Raw genomic sequence first — 22,907 nt, 5'->3', positions numbered from 1 at the left:
TGTTATACTCACTGTGGAATCTAAGGGGTTAATCCCCCATATTGTATGAAAAGGCTATTTTATCCTGTCTTCTCTGACCCTCCCCTTCTTTCACTGTCCCCAATCCATCTGCTGATAGTACAGAGCCTTGGAGGCACTCTGCACATGCTCAGTTTAAAAGGACCTAAAAATTAGTGACACCTATCTCAGCCTGGAGCAAAAACACCAAAATGCCTCCATCCCTGAATACTAGGCGAAAACAAAAGAAATGGGGTTGGGACTTTGCATGAGGCATGTTGGTGTGTATAATGGTATATAGAATTAACATGAATGAGTTGAATGTCACAATCCCCTAGGGGTACATCATAATGAATGTTAATGATAAAGCCAATAGTAATAAAACATTTATGATGCAGAATGTATCAAATGTTTTACTACTATTGGCTTTATTATAATCATTAACATTCATTAAGATGTACCCCTAGGGCACTGTGACATTAAACTCATTCATGTTTATTCTATATACCATTATATACACCAACATGCCTCATACAAAGTCCCAACCCCATTTCTTTTGTTTTCACATGCTCAGTTGTGTGTATTGCTAGAGTGCTTTTTTTTTTAAAGGGTGCATGTGATCAGCACACATCCAATCAGCACTGTGCAGACAGAGGGTCAGGGGGTCATGCTGACTCTCAGGACAGACAGAAGAGAATGTAAATTCCACAAGCTTTAACCAGACACTGACAGAGGTCATAAAACTGATATATACTGCTGGTGAGAAAAGGTATTTAATCATGTAATTGCATTTCAATGTTCTTTGTACTGTGGGAGACGAAATATAGTGAATGCAGGGTCCTGGGTTTAGTAACACTTTAAGATCAGAAACAAAAATCAGCCACACAAAATCCCAACACGACCATGTTAATCAGTCACTTAAAGACCATTATGGTATAAAAAGTTGAGGATTGAAAGTTCCAATTGTGTATGACCACTGAACAGAGGCAGGGGAACATTCTGCCATCAATACCAAAACATGCAAATGAAAATGGTAGACACTGCTTGTAATTTTGATTACCTGGCTCCTGGGATTGTCCAGCCAAGGACAATACAAATATTGCATTAGAATAAAGATGTTGGTGTTTTAATAGGACCAATTACCCTAAATGTAAACGGAACAGCTTGGGTTTTGTACAGTGCAGAGGAAGAGCTATAAAAGTGAAATTGTTAGTCTTCATACTGTCAAGCCAGAACTATACATGCAATGTTCTAAAACAAAACGCCTATGCTGAAACTTTAAAGTATCTCATGCCAGCAAACCAGAATTTCAGCCAATATAAGCAAGACCAGCCTCTTCTATCAAAAATATGCAGAATGTCTTCTTTTCAGATATATATTTAAGTCAGAATCTACCTTTTTAACTTAATGGCCAGACAGAGTAAATAAAATTAGTGACTTGCTGGTCCTCTTGTTTGAATAACTTCCCCAAACTAAAAATCACATGCAAAGTTTAAAGCAACCATAATAAAGAAAAAACTACCCACACAGAAAATAATACTACGTTTTCTGATCAATATTTAAATATGTTTTGCATTTTCCTTCAGATCGCTGAAAGGAAGTCAAAATGATATTGCATGAAACAATTAAGACAAAGAATAAAAGCAATCAAATCTTAAAAAATGAAAAAAAATATATAGGATATTGTAAAATGATGCACTGTCCCCTAATACACATCATGTAGTAAAAAGACTATTATTATTATTATTATAGCAAATGTGAGAAGCTATTGGTTAAAAAGAATGGTAATCAGACGCTGATGAGAGCCTGGCAGTCTTGTAGACAATGAACACATGCTATCTGCAGTGGCCAGCTAATTGGAGGTTAAGTGTAAATATCCCATCGAGAAACACGGAATGATTTTCCAACTACTTTAGTTATACTTGACTCTTAATATTGGTCTTCTCAAAGAAATCTTGGGTCACTTTAACCTCAAAGCTTTCCCTTGAATCCTACATAGCTAGTAAACAGAGGACAGTCTACAGTTGGGCAATACAGTGTCTGGTACTGCTGCTGCAAAGAGGTCAGTTCTATTCAATCTCCTTCAAGCGAATCAGATTCAGTGCATCCAGTGATTAGAGTTTCATAGATGTCCTTCGTAAACTCCAACTTCACTAATAAATCAAGTGTGTTTGCCATAATAGTAATAATAAAAGAAAAAAAAAAAAAAAAAACTCAAACTGGTAACTGGCCACCAAGCTAAATGGAAAAAGTGCCTCTGGAAGCAGCGGAGGGCTCATGAAATCCATCTAAGCTGTAAGTGTACTGGTGCTTCAGCGGTAACTATAATTTTCTAAACTGTAGAGATTCCTCTAGTTATCTACCAGAAGGATTTGCTTCTTCCTCCTCGTAGGCTTTTCTTCATCTTGTGGCAGCAAAAATCATCACCTCCGCTCTGCTACAATACAGTAATGTCAGCCAAGGACCTATTCAATGCAAACAAAAGATATTACACAATATGTTCATAAAGTTAGGCGCAAGCAGCTTCTATTACCAATGAAGTAACACTGGCTTAACTAAGTTAAAAATGCATATTTTTGGCCTGACGATTCCTTAAACGCTTTAGCCCCAGACCATTTGGTTGGCCAAAGACCAGAGCACTTTTTGCGATTTGGCACTGCGCTGCTGTAACTGACAATTGCACGGTCGTGCAACGTGGCTCCCAAACAAAATTGATGTCCTTTTTTCCCCACAAATAGAGCTTTCTTTTGGTGGTATTTGATCACCTCTGCGGTTTTTATTTTTTGAGCTATAAACAAAAACAGAGCGACTAAAAAAAACGCATTATTTTTTACTTTTTTCCTCAGTTTCGGCTGATATGTATATGAAAGTGTATATTGATTGGTTTGTGCAAAAGTTATAGCATCTAAAAAACGGGATAGTAGAGCTGTAATTTTGATTATCATAATTTGTCCCCATTCTGTGGGCACAAATCATTTTCAGGCCTGACATATTAATATATTAATATATGTGATGACCCAGAATTATACTTCCAAATCTGGCGTGTGGCGATACCCAACTTGTGTTGTGTAATACGCCTGTACATACTGTATGTATGTATATATGCTTGTCCTAATAATGTGGACTATGTAATGAAAAATCATAATCATAAAGCACTTACAAAGGCTTTTGCATCCATGTTTTTTGAAAGACTAAATCATTTTGTGTGAAACATCAATTTCCACTGTTTTCACACATGCATAAAGCTTAATTCCGGGCAATATTTATTTTTTCGCATGCAGTGTCACTGTGCCTGCATTGCATTTTTGTTATCTGAGCTTTATTAATGGAGCTCTCTCTGTTCCCTTAAGCAAAAAAAACTCATTGAGGCTCCACACCATGGCCCCATTTTTTATGAATGGCAAGGGTCAAGCTATAAAGCACAATACAATGTAGAGCGGCTAGTGATATCCACTCTTCATAATATATGAGCGTCTTAGTTATCTGCACTTCTTTTACCTAAAAGGCTCCATTTCTATTACAATATGTATACGCGTGAATTGGGAAACATGATTTACATGACATAAAGCTGATAACAGTGTAGCAACTGTTTGACCTGAGCAGCTTCTCACCTCTTTTGGCTCAGTTCATACTGCCGCGACCTGAAAGTCGCGCAACATACAGTGCGACTTTGAAGCAACTTAAGTGAATGCCTGGGCAATCTTCCTGTAATGTCAGATCCAAATCACATCAATTAAGATAAGGATCGGACTTGGAGGTAACTGCCATTAAAGTCTATAGGTGGAAGGATGATAGATGTCACCTTGAAGTAGTACCTTTGCCTTCTAAAGTTGGAGCGACTTCAGTAGTGCTAATTAAGACAGCTCTCATTGACTAAATTTCACATGTCACATGACTTGGGGTCTCACAGTGTGAATCGGCCTAAAGCAGAATTAAACCACTTCCCAAATCAGTTACATTCAAGGAATGCTGTGAAGTCTAACTGTCACAGTTGCTTGTGCCAACAGATGAGGTGGCAGCTTCCTTGGCTGTAAGGATACCATACTGGTGACCCTAGCATAGGGAATAAATGTTTCTGCGATAGGGAATTTAAAGAGACACATGGCCATTCACTAAATTAGAAGAGAAGCTGTTTAACCTTAAACTGCGTAGAGGGTTCTTTACTGTAAGAGCGGTCAGAATGTGGAATACCCCTCCACAGGCGGTGGTTTCAGCGGGGAGCATCAATAATTTAAAAAAACTATTAGATGGGCACCTTAACGACCATAACATTCAGGGATATACAATGTACAATTAACATATAAGTGCACACACACATATAGGTTGGACTGGATTGACTTGTGTCTTTTTTAAACTTAACCAACTATGTAATGTTGTATGTATTTTGCTTTAAGTCGATCTCAGCCAAAAGCAGTAAAGCTAAACTGACCTTTTTAACGTTCTATGTACTGTAATTATTCTACAGTCAGAAAACCATTCTAAAGCCTCATACACACGATCGGACTTCGTACAAACGTTCCCGTGGATTTTTGTACAAAGGGCGTCGGCCATGAACTTCTATTGCATACACACGGCAGGACTTTTTCATCCAACTTTCACCAAATCGCGTGGTTTTTCTGCTCTTTACCGCCACCTTTGGTCGACTTCTGTATTGTCGTCTGATCTTTTGCATTGGTTCTGAGCATGCGTGTTTGTACTTTGTACAAAAGTCCTATGGTTTTCTGTACACACGATCGGACTTAGCTCCATCGGACTTTTGTTGCCGGAAAGTTTGTCTGTTCGTACAGCCAACAAAAGTTCGATGAAAACCGAAAAAGTTTGTCTGATGGAGTGTACACGCGGTCCGATGTTGCCTTAAAACAGATAATTCGCATATTTGTTGCGAAAGAGTCCGATCATGTGTGTGGGCCTTTAGATGTAAAGAGTTAGTCTAAATTATCTTTTAAAATCTGAAGCCACTAGTGTCATGAATCATTAAAATTAAAATTAATGATGCCCAAATAAGTATTAAAAGAACACATTACCACCAGCTAATTTTCCCAGTCTGTGCAAGGCAAACTCTCGTCTTCATCCTCCGATTCAGGTGAGGCCTCTTTAATTCTTCTAAGTGCCTCATGAATGCTGCGTGTCAGCGGGTCTGCATCACTCAAAAGTGTGAAAGATTCTCTTAAAACATCTTTCTGCACCTTCTTCAGTTTCACCCCCTTCCTGATTTGTGCCAATATATTATTGCTGTCGTCCTCATCGGGGTAAGGGGCCAGCGTCCTTTGTTCCACTTTTTTCAGATGAAAACTTCCACGTTTTAGGGAAGCCAAAACTTCATCCATTGGCGAGCTCACTAGAAGAGACACATAAATCAATACCAGTAATGTCATTTAAAGGCTTCATCTTCAAACATTTTTGGTTTGTTGAAAGAACTGAAATCAGTAGTATAAGAGAAAATAAACCCGCTTTAATGCAGGCCATACACGAGTTGAATTCCGAATGAATTTTCTTTATGCATTTTGTGATCCAATGGTGGCACCACTGATTTTGAAATTTGACCAACCAAGCCTTCAATTTCACCTTACGATACTACAGAAAATAATTTTCCAGTTTATAGTTCATGCGCATTTTTTTTTTGCTATATTTCTTGCATGATTCTCCCATCTCGGATTAGAAATGAGTTTCTTTTGCAAAAAATTTCTACCATACCTGATCACTCAAGTTTGATGGCTGCACGAAAATCAGCCATTGCTGCAGCCCCACTAAATTCCAACCAAAATTCTTAGTTACAATTTTCCAAAAAAAAAAAATCTTTCAGAATTAGACCCAAATATGGCCAGCCTAAATCATTTCATGTGCTATGGCTTCTAGCCAAGCTATTATATCTGGATGTAGATTATATTAAGGGTTGGGCACCTCTGCCTTACTGTATGATACAAAGGATGAATGACTTCAGGCCCTAAAACCCAACTAAACATTCAGTTTAATGCAGCTACGGCATTCCAGATGCATCAAAACAAAAAGAGTATTCAATGTCTTACATATCGATTTCTTAGCAGCAACAGCCTAAAAAGAAACAGCCATACCCTGCCAGCATGGGACCCTTGCTCTCTGTGGGAAAGCAGTGGTCTCACTGCAGAGATCCTGACACTCACCCATAGTGAGTCAGACCTATAGAACTGCAATCAGTAAATCATACTCCCATCCCTACTGATTGGAGAGCCCCAGCTCTGACTCATCAGAAGTCATGTCAAACCTCTGCAAAGATAAAATGACTGCTTCTACACAGGATGCGAGGATCCCACACTGCAGAATGCAGACAGGTAACAGGCATTTCTACTTAAGCTGTGGCTGATTTTAAATAAAACACAAAATTGCAAGAATTTATACACCTTTGTTTTGATGCAAGTTAAACAGGAAGTTCAAATTATATAATTAAAACCCCACACGCTATTCAAAAATATAAATCATAAAGCAGCTATTACTACAAAATGTGCACTCATCACACTACAACAAAAAAAAATATTATAAAACAGTGAAGCACAAAGTGCAAAGACCCCAAATCAATAAATTATAAACACATTTAAATACAATATCTGTTCAGATATGATAAATCAGTGAGTAGGTCAAACAAATACATCTACAATGAACCATAAAAACGTGCAATGAATCATGTAAATCAGGGGTCTCCAAACTTTTCAACACAAGGGCCACATTGTACATTTTACAAGTATTCAGAGCCAAAAAAATCAGTTCTATACAAATGAATGAATCATCATTCCCATCATCAGTCCTTCCAGCAGAGTTTTCTCATCATCATTCCCACCTCACGGCAGGGTTTTCTCCATCAGTGTCCCCAGCAGAGCTTTCTCCATCAGTGTGCCCAGCAGAGCTTTCTCCATCAGTGTCCCCAGCAGAGCTTTCTCCATCAGTGTCCCCAGCAGAGCTTTCTCCATCAGTGTCCCCAGCAGAGTTTTTCCCATCAGAGCCTACTGTACATTTATGTCTGCAGATTTATGCCCATTTGCCTCTTGTCACCGTTTGAGACAACTTCAGTTCTCCTGCACCTCCTAACTCCTGCCCCCTGCTACACATGCAGGCAGTATGGTGGAACAATTCTAATGTAAACAGAGGGTGGGAAGCCTGGAGGTGCCACGCTGATGACGTCACATCCTAGAAGCCAATCTACAGCACAGCAGCCAGTTCCCTGGCAGCACGGGAGGGTATGGGGGGTGGCTTAGTATCCAGGACCTGCCAGACACACTGCCGATAATAGCAGCTGTTTTTAAAAGCCAGCAAATCGACAGTGATGTGTTGGCAGAGCCTGGGTAAGCTGTGGGCCGGACAAATCACACGCATGGGCCAGGGTTTGGAAACCCCTGATGTAAATCATTAACCACTTACGGACCGCCCACGGCAGTTTTACGGTGGCTGTTTGAAGGAGGATATCGTTGTTATGGCAGCAGCTAGCTGCCATAACCCCGGTATCCTCGTCTTCAGCAGGCGTTCCGCTACAAGATAAACGTGGTCTCTGCGGTGGATTCGCCGCAAGATCACTTTTGTTGGTGGTGGGAGAGGGCCCCCCCTCCTGCCGTGATCTGGTGCCCTCTGCTTACCGGAGCCGTAGGCAGCGGCGGAGGGGATTGCGTGCTGTCTCCTGTCAGGTATGGAGACGAGTGAAGGGAAGATACAGATCCATACAATTGCTGGCCCTTTAAGAGCTGCCCACAGCTCTTAAAAGGGACATTTTTTTAAATACATTTTTTAAATTACAATTTTTTATTTTATTTACTTTTAATGCATTTTAGTCTAAATATGAGATCTGAGGACCTTTTGACCCCAGATCTCATATTTAAGAGGTCCTGTCATGCAAAAAAAATGGTTTTAAACATGCAAACACCAAAATCTCAAAACAAAGTGGTAAAATAAACGATAGCATAAGCAATCCATATGTCAGTGATAATAAATAATAATAATAATAATAGTGATAATAAATAAATTATAAAGTGCAACAGTGGTAGAAAAAAAAAATCTCTCTCATATATATATATATATATATATATATATATATATCTCCCATACAGCAATTTTCCTGCAATATCCTATTACAATTAAGTCGCTCTTCAGCCTGGTCAACTTAATTGTTGGACCCTCACTGATAAAAAGGAGGCCAACGATGCTTTATTTACAAACGCAACTCCTCTCCAGTCTTCCTCTTAGACCATCTCCCAATGGCAAGATAGTATGTGGGAAGCCTGGTTAGTGGAGTCGGGGTGCCATATATTGGAATATGGAAGTGACGTGTCTGGTTTTATCTGCTGAAATGTGTAACCATTTTTAATAAAAATCACGAACCTGATCTGCACTATCAGTGTCTTTCTGCTTCCCACATATTATCTTGCCATTGGGAGACTAGAGAGGAGTTACTTTTGTAAATAAAGCATGGCTGGCCTCCTTTAATCAGTGGGGTCCAACAATTAAGGTGAGCAGATACCCATAAGGTGGGGTGAAGGACATTCTGGTGTGCGTGGTGTGGAAATTGGAGCTTCCTTGCACAGATAGACTTAATTGCAATAGGGGATTGCAAGAAAATGGATTGGTGTATGGGACTCACTTTATTTATATAGACTTCTTTTATTTATTTAATTTATAATAAATATATTTAATATCACTGGGACATATGGATTAATTGCTATAATTTAATTAATGATTTACATGATTCATTATAGAGGTTTGAGCTACTCACTGATTTATCATATCTGTTTTTTTTCTACAAATACATTGAAAATGAAAAAAAAAAAAAACAAACATTGTTTTTGGCGGATAATTTTCGGTGGCCAAAATTTCGGTGCACCTCTAGGGGAGAGCAAAAGAATTGTCAAAAGGATCTGCAGGAAAAGGTAGTTGAATTGTATAAAACAAGAAAGGGATATAAAAAGATATCCAAGGAATTGAGAATGGCAATCAGCAGTGTTCAAACTCTAATCAAGAAGTAGAAAATGAGGGGTTCTGTTGAAAGCAAACCACGCTTAGGTAGATCAACTAAAATGTCAGCCATAACTGCCAGGAAAATTATTTGAGATGCAAAGAAAGCCCACAAATAACTTCAGGTGAAATACAGAAGTCTCTGAAAACATGTGGTGTGGCTGTTTCAAGTTGTACAATAAGGAGGCAATTGAAGAAAGATGGGCTGCATAGTCAAGTTGCCAAAAGAAAGCCAGTACTGTACTATGCAAATGCCACAAAGTATCCCGCTTACAATACGCCAAACAGAAGAGAGACAAGCCTCAAACCTTCTGGAACAAAGTCATTTGGAGTGATAAGGCCAAAACCATAAAAACACTAAGTTTGGAGAAGAGTCAACAAGGCCTGTGATGAAAGGTACACCATTCCTACTGTGAAATAGGGAGGTGGATCTTTTGGGGATGTTAGAGCTATAAAAGGCACAAGAAAATTTGGTCAAAATTAATGGCAAGATGAATGTAGTATGTTATCAAAAAAATACTGAAAGAACATTTGCATTCATCAGCCAGGAAGCTGCGCATTGGACGTACTTGGACATTCCAACATGACAATGATCCAAAACACAAGGCCAAGTCGACCTGTCATTGGCTACAGCAGAATAAAGTGAAGGTTCTGGAGTGGCCATCTCAGTCTCCTGACCTCAATATTATTGAGCCACTCTGGGGAGATCTCAAACGTGCAGTTCATGCAAGACAGCCGAAGAATTTACAGAAATGGGAGGCTTTTTGCCAAGAGGAATGGGCAGCTATACCATCTGAGAAGATAAAGGGCCTCATCCACAAATACCACAAAATACTTCAAGCTGTCATTGATGTTAAAGGGTGCAATACACGGTATTAAGAACTGGGGTATGTACATTTTTGATCAGGGTCATTTGGCTAGTTTGTTGTCATTATGATTTAAAAAGAATAAAGACAGTTGATTGATAATAAATGGCTTCAGCCAAACACTAACCATGAGTGAAAGAAAAGGGTTTGTGTTATCAATTATATTCTCAGAAAAATGACCACAAAATAAAAATCTGCCAGGGTATGTTAACTTATGAGCATAACTGTATATATCCAAAAAAAGAAAAAAACAATTTGCAATAGGTGTATATTGATTGGGTTGGACAAAAGTTAGCGCGTCTACAAACTATGGGATAGATTTAGGGACTTATTTATATTTTATTGTTTTTACTAGTAATGGTGGCGATCTGATTTTTAGCGGGACTACGCCACTGCGGCGAACAAATCTGACCGCAAATTACACTTTTTGCAGACCAGTTACATTATTACATTAATCAGTGCTATAAAAATGCAGTGATCAATGTAAAAATGACACTGGCAGGGAAGAGGTTAACTCTAGGGGGTGATCAAGGGGTTAAGTGTGTTCCCTAGGTGTGTTCTAACTGTAGGGGGAAGGGCTGCCAGGGACATGACAGAGATCACTGTTCCTGATGACTGGGAACAGTAGATCTCGGTCATGTCCCCTGTCAGAATGGGGATCCGCTTGTTTACATAGGCAGATTCCTATTCTACCTCTGTACTAGGCGATCGCGGGTTGCCGGGGGACAAAGCGCCCGACCCGTGGGCATGCTCCCACAGCGGGTGAGCGCCACCATACAGCTATGGCAATTAGCGCTGGAGAGCTTTTATAATGACGGCGGCTGGTCAGCAAGTGCTCTACATAAAGATTGCCAAGACCCTGAAACTGAGCTGCAGCACTGTGGCCAAGACCACAGGACAGGATCCACTCAGAACAGGCCTCACCATGGTCGACCAAATAAGTTGAGTGCATGTGCTAGGAACTGGAGAGCTACAGTTGATTGAGGGAACCATGAATGCCAACATGTACTATGACATACTGAAGCAGAGCCTGGTCCCTTCCCTTCGGAGACTGGGCCGCAGGGCAGCATTCCAACATCCCCAAACACACCTCCAAGATGACTAATGCCTTACTAAAAAAAGACTAGGGTAAAGGTGATGGACTGGCCAAGCATATCTCCTCCATACCCTAAACCCTATGGAGCATCTGTGGGGCATCTTCAAACGGAAGGTGGAGGAGCGCAAGGTCTCCAACATCCACCAGCTTCGTGATGTCATCATGGAGGAGTGGAAGGGGACTCCAGTGGCAACCTGTGAAGCTCTGGTGAACTCCATGCCCAAGAGAGTTAAAGCAGTGCTGGAAAATAATGGTGGCCACACAAAACATTGAGACTTTGGGGCGAATTTGGACATTTTCACTTAGGGGTGTACTCACTTTTGTTGACAGCAGTTTAGACATTAATGACTATGTGTTGAGTTATTTTGAGGGCACAGCAAATTTACACTGTTATACAAGCTGTACACTCACTACTTTACATTGTAGCAAAGTGTAATTTCGTCAGTGTTGTCACATGAAAAGATATAATATATTTACAAAAATGTGAGGGGTGTACTCACTTTTGTAAGATACTGTACTGTATGTAAAACAAAAAGGGAACTACGTAGAAGAATACATGACCATGTTTCAGATAGAAAGGATGAAGATTTATATTCTCCAATAGCTCGTCACTATGCCTATTACCATGACCCTAACAAAGATACATTTTTCATGTTAGAGCATATCGATATACCAAAAAGAGGGGAGATCTTAAGAAGTTATTAGTACAATGAGAATGTAAATGTTATATAAACTGTTATTCTCAACATTTTATAAGTTTTCATTATCTATTACACTTTTGAATCAAGTGGACATTTAAGATTTTAGAATTGTATTCTGTATATTAATTCTATATATGCATTCCCTATTTACTTTGGTATAAATATGAGGTTCTATATTATATGTATAGTTACATATCCGTTTGCATTATGAAGGACTGAAACAACTAATCGATTAATCGACAACTAATCGATTATGAAATTAATCGATTACTATTTTCATAATCGATTAATCGGCCAGTAAAATAATGGTGTTAAAAAAACTAAAATGAGCTCTTGATAGTACAAAAAGAGCAAATAATGGCTACTGTAAAAATATTACTTTCACTGTTCTACAGTAAAAAAATAAACCCCTACAGTAGTGATTATCTGCTTTTTTCTACTATAAAAGGGCTCATTTTCATTTTTTTAACCCCATTATGTTACTAAACGTCTTAGACCTGGTTCACAGCTATGTGTTTATTGGTGCTTTTTGCAGAAATGCACTACAGTTCATTTACATGGTTTCCTATGAGACACGTTCACATCTGAAAGGGTCAGGGACTTTCAACGCAAAATGGTGCTTTATTGGTTCAACATACTTCAATGGAGAAGCTGCAGAAAAAGCATGTAATGCGTTTTTGCAGCAATTTGTGTTTTTTAATCTGCCCAAAAAAAAGCAAAAATGCGAATTGCATTAAAATCACATGCGCAAAAAATCAAAACGTACTGCAAAAAGCACGGCAGAAACAGATCAAAAGCAAACTGCATAGGTGTATACCGAGCCTTATGCTGGCCACACCGATCAATTTTCAGATGAGAATATTCAGACGAAAAATCTTTGTACATTCGCTGAATGAAAGAATTTTGTTTGAAATTTTCACTTGTTTTTTACATTCTGTTTTTAAAATGAATGTAATTTCTGAACGAAAACCACAAACACCGTCTGAGAATTCCTTTTGACTAAGAAGTTTTCTATGATTTCCAAATTTTCCTGCCACTGTGGTTGAAAATGAACGTCAATTTGACACACTTTTTTTTTAAGGTTATTAACCAATTAATCGAAACAATAATCGGCCAACTAATCGATTATAAAAATAATCGTTAGTTGCAGCCCTAGCATTATGTATATATGTTTTAATATTTATTTTCTCCTTCAGGAGTTGCCCAAGTGGAGGCCCATTTTCAAGATGGATGCTCCCCAGACTTTCCATTCTCCCTCTGCCTTTTTTTCCCCTTCACTGAAGAATGAAGTTTACGTTTTTTCCCCATCAGTGGCTTTTGTTTCACATATTGCTCGTCCTTTTAGGATGTATGGTTGGTGCCATGGGATGGGGCTCTGCACTCCCAATAGGGAGGATCTATAAGCTGGCAATGGGAGGAGGAGGAAGCAAAAGTGCTCCACACTGGAGTGCAAGTGTGCATCCAGCTGCTAGTGTATCAGTATAAGTCATGTCATCACATTACCTCGTGACTCTTTGGGCTTGTTCACACTTGACAAAATTTCTAACGCGCGACAAACGCTCTATAGCGCTTGTATAGTGTTAGTATGGGCATTAGACAGGCGTCAATGAGCTTTAGTATGGGCAGAGTAGACAGGTGTTTTACAAGCGTTAATGAGGAGTTAAAAATGCTTGCCCTATGGGCAGTTTTGAAGCATTTTACAAGAGTTAAAACTGCTCCACAAGCAACTATTTTGCATTACAGTAAATTAACTCATCTTAACGGCCCTAACTGCTTTCCAAAGCATTTGCGAGCCGTTACCATAGGCCTGAAGGGAGGCGTTGAAAGGCTTCAAAACGCCTCCTGACTCGTCATGAGGCTACAATATTGAAGTGATCCAACGCTAATGCTTAGTGTGAACAGCACTATGTGCTGTCTATTGTATCTTGTGCATAGGCGTTTGAGGGGTTTTTAACGCCTCTCAAACGTCTGCTCTTAATGCCAGTGTGGGGGGCACATAAGAGCAATCAGATTCCTTGCATTAGGGTAAAAACATTTTTAGGTGGCAGTATGCCCCCATCAACTCCCCATTTTACTTACCTCAATCCGAAACTGTGCCTGTCTGTAGTGGCTCTCCCCACTCTCACAGGCTGTGCTGAGGTGGCTGAAGCCACTGGCTTCTGCTGCTGTCAGGCACATCCTGTGACAGGGGACTGGGAGGTGTGTGTTGGGGGGGGGGGGAGGGAGGAGGGGCCCGAGTTGTGCTGTTACTTTGGATTCAGATAATGAGAATTGGAAGAGAGCCCGTAGGTGTGTCCCGTTAGCAAGTGGCTTACACCAAGAAGAGAAGGAGCAAGGAATGCTGGTGGGGGACCCAAAAAGAGGAGCACTGGGTCTGCTCTGTGCAATTCAATTGTACGGACATGGTAAATATAAACCGGTTTGTGATTTACTAAAAAAAAGAATTTGTTTACAATCACTTTAAGTCATCAAATTATCATGACAGCCAGGAAACCAAACATTCCCAAAGGAAAGGTCAGCAATGGCAATGGCCCCTCCTCTTAGGTTTTCATTCATCATGTGTTTGATTACTCTTTATGTTATGTATTTATCTGATCTGTTTCTATAACGGTGTACCACCAATGACACTAAGAGCCGGTTCACACTGGGACAACTTGTCAGGCGACTTAGCCGCCTGACAAGTCGCGCCCCGTTCTATACAACGGAACCATTCTAAGTCGCTCCGACTTAGATAAAGGTTCCTGTATGGCTTTGGGGACGACTTTCATTGACTTCTATAGAGAAGTCATTTTGCAAGTCGCCGCTGCTGACGTGTCCAGGTCGCCTGAGGCAGTCACGCTGTAAGACGTGCTGCCTCAGTGTGAACCGGCACTAAATCCAGACGTTGGCATGAATCCTGAGGAAATGATGTTATTGCAAAAAGCGTTGATAATCAATTCACCATACGTTTACAATAAAGTATATGGGCCCATATATATTTTGTTGTTTACTGTGGGTGATTGTCATAACACATTTTTGTCTTTGGCTTTTTTATTTTTATTCTGTTTTATTTCGCATGTGATTGCTAGGTCTGTGTTGATCCATTTCCCCCCTCCTTCTCTTGGGATGATCTAGGGGTTTCTAGCAGATATTTGAGTAGGGATGGTAACAGAGAACTTGTTGTATATGGAATGAACCCACCCTGCATATTTTTGATAGAGCGATGGCAGCCTCCATGACAGAGTCACATTTAACTAGCTCCTGATTTCAGTTAGAGATAAATACAATATCACAAACAGATCAGTATTCTGGAAATAAAACACTACCTCTTCTTTGCTGCAGGCCTTCAAGAGCTCCAGTTTTCTTCAACTTTTTTCTGGCACTGACAAGTTGACTGCTGTCAAATATTTGGGTTAAGGGGGCGCCTGCAGGTATTGGAGGTGCAGTGTCCTCCGGCTCCTTCTTGACGTGTATAACTCTGACATCTAAAGGTTCTGTCTCCTCTTTTAAAGAAGGTGGAGGTGGAGGTGGTGGCGGCGGAGGGGGAGGTGGAGCAGAGAACACAGGCAGAGACTGGGGTTGTACAGTATCAAGTTCAAGTTTTTCACTGCTGAAAGTGGGAAGAGAAGCTGTTTCAGGAAGTTGAGAGCTAACTGCGTCAGGAGGTAAGGAATTATCTTCAAGCTGTGGTTGTTTATAGGTTGTATAAACATCCAATGGCTGTAACACTTCTAGCGTTTCCACATCAGGTATTCCTTGCGTCTGAATACTGACAGAAAGGGATTGCGGTTCTTGAAGGCTTGGGGTAGTTTTTACTGTAGGTTTCCTTCTGCCTGGAGTCAAACGAAATCTTGTTGACTTCAGTATTACTTGCCCTGGATGACGCTACGTATAAAAAAAAAAAAAAATAAGACTCAGTGAGGTCAATCGTAATAAAAATTATTGGGAAATATAACATTCCATAAATTGCATCAAACTGATTTTACTTACGACAAACTTTCACAAAAGTACAATTGCTGCTGGCAATATAAAGCTACCACAGCATTGTCCTGATTTGCCACCAACCTGTTTAAATGTGCGGAGTCTATCCAAGGTCTTTTGTCGCTCCTGACTAACCCAAGTGTTCTTTTGTTCTTCCTCATCCTGTTGTTTATCACGTTTCTGAAAACACATAACGCAAACATAATTATCAAAACCGACCCCGTATAAACAGTCATTAAAATGCAGGCATGACAACATTTAAGCGAAAGAAGACTACATGCATAGCTCCGTGGCAAATCTAACCTTATTCTACCAAGCGATTTGATGCAGAATTAAACCCCAAAATAAATTTTTATTATTTTGCCAATTTGTAGACACTGGGACTGCATTTGTTTCCTTTTTAGTCTTTTTCCATTATTTTCACCTGGTAATCTGGCCAGGAGGTCTGCTAATTTTCAACTTCCATTACCAGACCAAGCTGTCCAGCAAAAGTGGAAGTTAGAAGTCGACACAAACTATTTAAAGAGATTGTAAAGGTAAATAAAAAAAACTGTCTATATTTACCTGCTCTGTGCCATGGAATGGCACAGAGTGTCTGCGATCCTCCTCTTCTTGGGACACCAACAGGCACTTATGGCCCCTCCTCTCTGTCCAGTGCCCCCATGGTAAGTGACTTTCCATGGGGGCACTGGACAGAGAGGAGGGGCCATAAGTGCGTGCTTGCTCCCGAGCCCCGCTGCTGTGTCCATTGATACAGACAGTGGGACTCAGCATCCCCCCCCCCCCCCTCCCATCACTGGCTTTAACTGACAGCACCAGGAGCCATTGGTGCTGATGCCTAAATGTTTTATACCTTAATGCAAGGTATGTATTAAAGGTAAAAATGTTTAGGCATTAGAACCACTAACACGGACAGGGTGCTTACAAAGGTCAGCTTTTAGGGCCCATTCACTCTAGCCTGCAGACTAAACTGCAATGGATTAGTGTGCAGGCAGTAATCGTGGGTTGCAGTTCCATGCAGCAGGGAGTGGTATGATGTTCATTTTATCGCATCACACAGCTCTTTTAATTTTTTTTTTTTTTTTAAATTTATGTAAAATGTATTTGCTGTGCAGTGACAAGCACAGCCATCAATTGAACTGTGGTATTATGCTAAGATTTTGGTATAGCTCTGGAACACAGAGAAAAGCTATTGTTTTCTGTGTGCCATTGCAGTTACCTGCGTTTATCCATGAGAAGAAAAATGCAGGTAACTGCACATAGTGTTAACAGATTTTCCCTCACCACAGGCTGACAATGATGCTATCCAAATGTGTCTCCACTGCTCCTCCATTCAGAATGGAGACACCCCAAGACAAGAAGTGTGTTACTGGCTAGATCAAAAAACACAATTTCTTCGGGAAAAAATGTTAATGCAAAAAAAAAAAAAAAAAAAAAGATATAACCCAATTTTTTGGTAAAATATAAAAGACGTTATGCCAAGCAGATATATCATGCTTTAAAATTGCGTACGCTTGTGGAATGGCAAAAAACGATGACACTTAAAAAAAATCTTTTTGATCACTTTTATTGCCATCACAACAAATCCTCCCTCACTGGAACACTGAGCTGTGGAGGGGTGGGGAGCGGCCGTCTCAGGCTCTCAGCGGCTCGCTGAGAGCCTGAGACAGGTATCAGTCCAGGCACTTGGTGGATCCAGACTTCCATTATTGGGATGACGCGGTGCCTGAACTGATTTGTGACGTCAGCAGAGAGCAGGCTTCAGACTGCTTTTTTCTGCTGAAAACGGGCCATAGGAGAGCAAAACTAATTGCACTCCTGTGAACAATAGGAGAAGCCCAGACAAAAACGAGCTCAGGCTGGACTTCTCCTTTAAGTAAACCCCGCACCCAACCAAGTGCAATCTGCTCACAACCTTTACTGCGAGGGCCCTGCCTGGTGTAGGCCTTTGCATCAAAAATACAAATGTAAATGAAGATCATACTGCGCAAATCCTTCATGGTCCCATTCAGTCCTATGGATGAACCATGCTCAGCTGGATGAATGGGGGCCACCATGGAGTAGGTGGAGTATGTCTGGGAAATAGGCCATGGCTGCAGAATAAAGACCGCAGGGAAGAAGGTAAATATTTTAGTGAGCAGGGTACATATAAAAGGATGTACAACTTCACTAAAAGGGCACAATTTAGCACAGCCATATCTTAGGTTGCAAGCAATTTATGTTTACATATCTGTCTTCTCTTTAGGCCATCAACTGAGCCGCTAATGTCACAATGTTTGCTTTTGTAGTTCTCACCTACACAGCAACATTTCTGCAACACTTGCAAATACCAAATAGTAAATGGTCATCTAAAAAGCTTCATTGTTTTGTGGTGGTGATATCCAGTATATAGTTCTTTGTATGTAAAAATAACAAAGTCTGTAGAAATCAAATGCCTGCATGTGATATATACAGTTTGAACATACTAGCTGTGCAGCATGTGCTCCATATTCCTCGTCACTATGAAATTGTTGCTGTATCTTCTCTGTATGCTTGGCAATACAGATCTCCTGAAAAAAAAAAAAGACAGGAAAGAAGTAAAAAATATGCTAATAGAAGGCAAAATGGGTTTTGGGTGCACCAACAGTACCTGAACTGGAAAACCAGGCAGATAACGATATCGCAATGTATAGGCCACACAAGGAGTAAACAATTTGTAATAAAATCATACAATTTATTAATAACAAAGATTAAAAGAATTCATACAATGTGATTATTTTTTAACCCCCCGACGGTATTCCCGAGTCTGGCTCGGGGTGGAATTTTTATACCAAAAGCGGTATCCCCGAGCCAGACTCGGGACTGCATCGCTGGATCCAGGAGGATGTTTACTTACCTTCTCCCTCGGATCCAGCGTTGTCTCCCCGCTGTACGAGCGAGCCGTGTCTCGCTCGATCTATCACGGACCCGATCTCCGTTCCCTGCGAGCGTTGCGACGCATGGGGACAGAGATCGGCGCCAAATTCAAAAAGTGAAACACACAGTATACATACAGTATAATGTAATCTTACAGATTACATTGCTGTATGTAAATATTTCACATCCCCTTTGTCCCTAGTGGTCTGTCCAGTGCTCTGCATGCAGTTTTATATAATAAAAACTGTTCTTTATGCCTGGAAACTGGAGATTGTCCATAGCAACCAAAACTGTCACTTTACATCAAAAATGGTTTTAGACCAGCTAGAAAACAGCGATAATAAATTGGAATCACTCGCAGAATTGAGCGATAGTGATTTGTGGGGAGATCCGTCATCAAATACTGAAAAGTAATGACAGTGACAATTCTGCAACTGAGCAAATTTCAGTGTTTTTGATTTGCTTACATTATTGAATACTTTTTATTATTGTTATATTATTATTTGGTACAATTATTTATAGTTATTTATTATATTATAATTTATGATTTCATTTTTCAAACTTTATTATACCCAGGATGTCTGCTAGATTCTGGTTTGGACAGATTTAAGAGAGTTATTCCTAAGAATTACAGGACTACAAAATAAAAAGCCAAATTTTCATGCAAAATAATGGTACCGCTTTTAGCACCTAAAATCCGAAATAATCGTACCGCCAGGGAGGTTAATCAAAAACAATACTAGTGCTGATAGAATTCATTGTGTATATTCATACACCAAGAGATAAAGCTGATAAAGGATATAAATCTTCATATGCATGTCATCAGACTTTACTTTATCAGGGCCTATGAAGACAATACAGCACTCATCCTTCATGCTCCTGCACCCGCCTGGGGAGTGATGGTGCTGATGTCTCTTCTTGTGCCTGAGGTGAGCCCCACATAGTGATTACATGAATGTATTGAATATTGATATATGAATACTGTATAATGTTATTGTCGCTTTGTAGATAAGTGCTGTATTGTCTTTATAGGCCCTGATAAAGCAAAGAGTTGCTCTTAAACCTGAGAGCTGTTTGTCTCTCTTTCCTTGGAGCCTATTGCAATGCCATCTGAATATGGCACAATCCTGTGAAATACCAAAGTGGCTTTCCATGTCATGGTGTTCCGTTCCTGTATGGTTTAAAGTGTCTTCGGTGCAAGCTAAAGGCCGTGGCTGGGTTATAGCCAAACGTTGTTTACGCTTTGCCATCTGGTAAGCGGATTCATATCTCGGTGGTCGGGCACTTTCTGTATATGTGTGGAGTCACCGAGGTGTCATTGGATGATTAAACATTGTTGACTTAGTTGCGTTCATTTTTACTGCTAATGACTTTTAAAAAAATATATTTTTATTAATGATTATATTAATTGTTAATCACTGGCGCAGCTTCATATATATCTTTTCATAAATCTTCATATGTTGATGCGTTTCGTCAGACTTTGCTTCATCAGGGCCTATGAAGAGCAGCACTCATCCTTGATGCTCCTGCGCCCGCCCGGGGAGTGATGGTGCCGGTGTCTCTCCTTGTGCATGGGATGAGCCCCACATAGTGATTACATGAATGTATTGAACATTGATATATGAATACTGTATGTTCTCGTCTCTTTGTAGATAAGTGCTGTATTGTCTTCATAGGCCCTGATGAAGCAAAGTCTGGTGCATCGCATCGGCATATGAGTTCTTAATTTATCAGCATTGTCTCTTGGTGTATGAATATACACAATGAATTCTATCAGCACTAGTATTGTTTTAAACAAATAATATTCACATTGTATGAATTATTTTAATCGTTATTAATAAATTGTATAATTTTATTACAAATTGTTTACTCCTTGTGTGGCCTGTACAGTCCATCGTTCTCTGCCTGGTTTCCTAACGATACACTAGTGATAATGGCCATGAGTGGCACTTATTTGACAGTTCTTTAACTTTGACCTCCAATATATTCCCAGCATATCCTTACCTTTCCGGTGCTCCCCATCCCCATATATGAAACTTCCTGGGCCATTCGGTATGCGTTACGCCTTGTGTAATCTATGACTAATGACTTGTAACTTACAAGGGACATGTGATTGGTCCCAGAAGCTGAAATAAGCAGTGGGGGAGTATGAAGGGAAAGGCTACATTAAAGTGAACCTGTTGCTTTAAACTGTGTAGTTAAACCACAGGCTTGCTTGTTTGTAAAAGGTCTTAATTTTTTTTTGGTTACATTTCTGGTGCTGATAATGTCATTTACAGAAAGGTTACATGAGAAAGACAAGAACGAGAATCGCATATTTTAGTAACGGCACCTTTTTGTTTCTGAGGTAGGCTTTCTTGGCTGAAATTCTGCCACGTTTTGCTTCAAGCTGCCGAACTTTCTGCTGAAGTTTAAGCAGTTCTTCTCTTTGTAAATGGATAGAAGCTGCCATGTCTTCAGTTGCAAGCATTGCCTCCATGCTTTCATATGTATCATAATAGACAACTTCATCTCTTTTCTCTGTGGAAATAAAATAATAAAAGGGAGGGGTTATTTTGCAAACAGCTCTTTTCTTTTATTTTGAATAGTAGCTAAAAGTTATTGACAACTAAATTGATAACTATCATCCTTTATAAATGTATACTAGGGCTGCACCGATACAGTTTTTTTTCTTTTTTTTTTTACAGATGAGTACTGATACTTTTGGTCAAGTACTCACCAGTACTGAGTACTGATACTTTTGTGGTGTGATTTAGGCTCATACAAAAAATGAAAATCATTATGATCACAGAATCCAACTGAGCAGAGATCGGGATATGTGCGCTGCGATTGGCCCTCCTGATCACGTGACGGCTGTGTCCAATCACAGTCCTCACAATGTAAACAAAGATGTGCGTCTTTGTGACAGGTCTCCCCACCGAGCTCAGTGAGGGGGGGGATCTGCAGATCCGTGACAGCTCTTTGTGTGAGGATGATCTTACACAGAGAGCTGTTACAGATCACCCCACAAACAGTACACCAAGCACCACCGATACCCCCTGTCCCCATACACGTCAGTATCCCCATAAAACATCTGTCTGTCCCCCATCACTGCCAAACACCAAATAAACACGGATTTGGGCTTTTACCAAAGAAATGTAGCAGCATCATTTTTGGTTAAAATGTATCAAGAGTAATTACTTATTTGCAAAATGTTATTACAGAAACAAAAAAAGAAAAAAAAAAATTTGGAAAATTTTCAGTCATTTTTTTATTTGTAGAGAGCAAAAAATAAAAAACCCCAGTGGTGGTTACATACGACTAAAAGAAAGCTCCATTTGTGTGAAAAAAAATGATAAAAATGTCATTTGGGTACAGTGTTACATGACCATGCAATTCTCAAAGTTTAACAGCGCTGAAAGCTGAAAATTGGTCTGGGAAGGAGGGGGGTGAAAGTGCCCTGTATTGAAGTGGTTAAACTGACGTAATTTACAGAACGAAGTTCATTGATCTAAAAGAATCAAAAAAGATACTTTGTTTATAGTTCTCTCCCAGATCTAAGAGTGTTGATAAACATTTAACAGTTTTTTTGACAGCAGTGAGTGAACAGAGAATGGCTCTGCACTTACATGAATCAATCGTGGAAATGTTAGCTTAAAGTGGGGTACCCCCTAAAAAAAAAAAAATTAAAAGTCAGCAGCTACAAATACTGCAGCTGCTGGCTTTTAATAATCGGACACTTACCTGCCCCAGGGTCCAGCGATGCAGGGGAACGAAGCCCCCCCCTCGCTCCCCGCTCCGCTCGCGGCGCCGTCATGCATACTGTGGGCACCCGGCTGTGGCTTCACAGCCGGGCACCCACTGCGCATGCGCGAGCGGCGCAGGGCGCCGTGATACGCCGTACAGTCACCTGGGACACATGACAGGTCCCAGGTGAATGTGCGGCGCGAGGGGAAGTGATGTCACCAGCCCGGGCAATGAAGAAGGCAGACTACGAGGGACACCCTAGCAACCGGTATTTAGAGGTGAGTAAAAAAATTTTTTTTTGCCAATTATTTGTTTTTGATTTTTTTTACGAATTTTAAGTAGTTTTATTTTTTTGGTAGCAACACCACTTTAAGATCATGAGGGGGGTTGAATAGAGATTGCGATTTTTTTTTTAACAATTGATCGTGCATCTCTTGTAAAATCGCTGGCGTTTTCAGCAACTTTTTTTCTTTTGGCACAATACTGAAAAACCTAATTTCGGCCAATAATTTTCATTGGCCGAAATTTTGGTGCATCACTAGTTTGTGACAGCGCCATCTCTGTCTGGTGCATAAGCTATTGAACGATTATGGTATAGAGCAGGGATCTCCAAAATACAGCCCTCTAGCTGTTGTGGAACTACACGTCCCATGAGGCATTGTAAAACTGACATTTACAGACATGACTGAGCATGAT

At 40.2% G+C, this 22,907-nt stretch overlaps 1 protein-coding gene across 1 annotated transcript in view; it reads right to left on the bottom strand.

Annotated features, from left to right (window-relative positions):
* Positions 1 to 519: 519 nt before the first annotated feature.
* The window catches only part of JMY (junction mediating and regulatory protein, p53 cofactor), a 104,311-nt gene continuing 81,923 nt past the window's right edge, over positions 520 to 22,907 (bottom strand). The window contains exons 5-10 of the mRNA XM_077463293.1: positions 20,818 to 21,005; positions 18,056 to 18,139; positions 15,675 to 15,770; positions 14,936 to 15,494; positions 5,022 to 5,335; positions 520 to 2,462 (exon numbers count right to left, since the gene is read on the bottom strand). Of these exons, the coding sequence (XP_077319419.1) occupies positions 5,028 to 5,335; positions 14,936 to 15,494; positions 15,675 to 15,770; positions 18,056 to 18,139; positions 20,818 to 21,005 (1,235 nt within the window). The 3' untranslated portion in view covers positions 520 to 2,462; positions 5,022 to 5,027. The remainder of the gene's footprint in view (positions 2,463 to 5,021; positions 5,336 to 14,935; positions 15,495 to 15,674; positions 15,771 to 18,055; positions 18,140 to 20,817; positions 21,006 to 22,907) is intronic.

The sequence above is a fragment of the Lithobates pipiens genome, unplaced genomic scaffold (assembly GCF_037356315.1).
Source record: "Lithobates pipiens isolate NorthernLeopardFrog02 unplaced genomic scaffold, aLitPip1_a1.2 Scaffold_3, whole genome shotgun sequence".
In the NCBI taxonomy this organism is placed as follows: Eukaryota; Metazoa; Chordata; class Amphibia; order Anura; family Ranidae; genus Lithobates; species Lithobates pipiens.
Note: the sequence above shows the minus strand (reverse complement) of the source record. Positions and strands in the feature narration are given on the sequence as shown.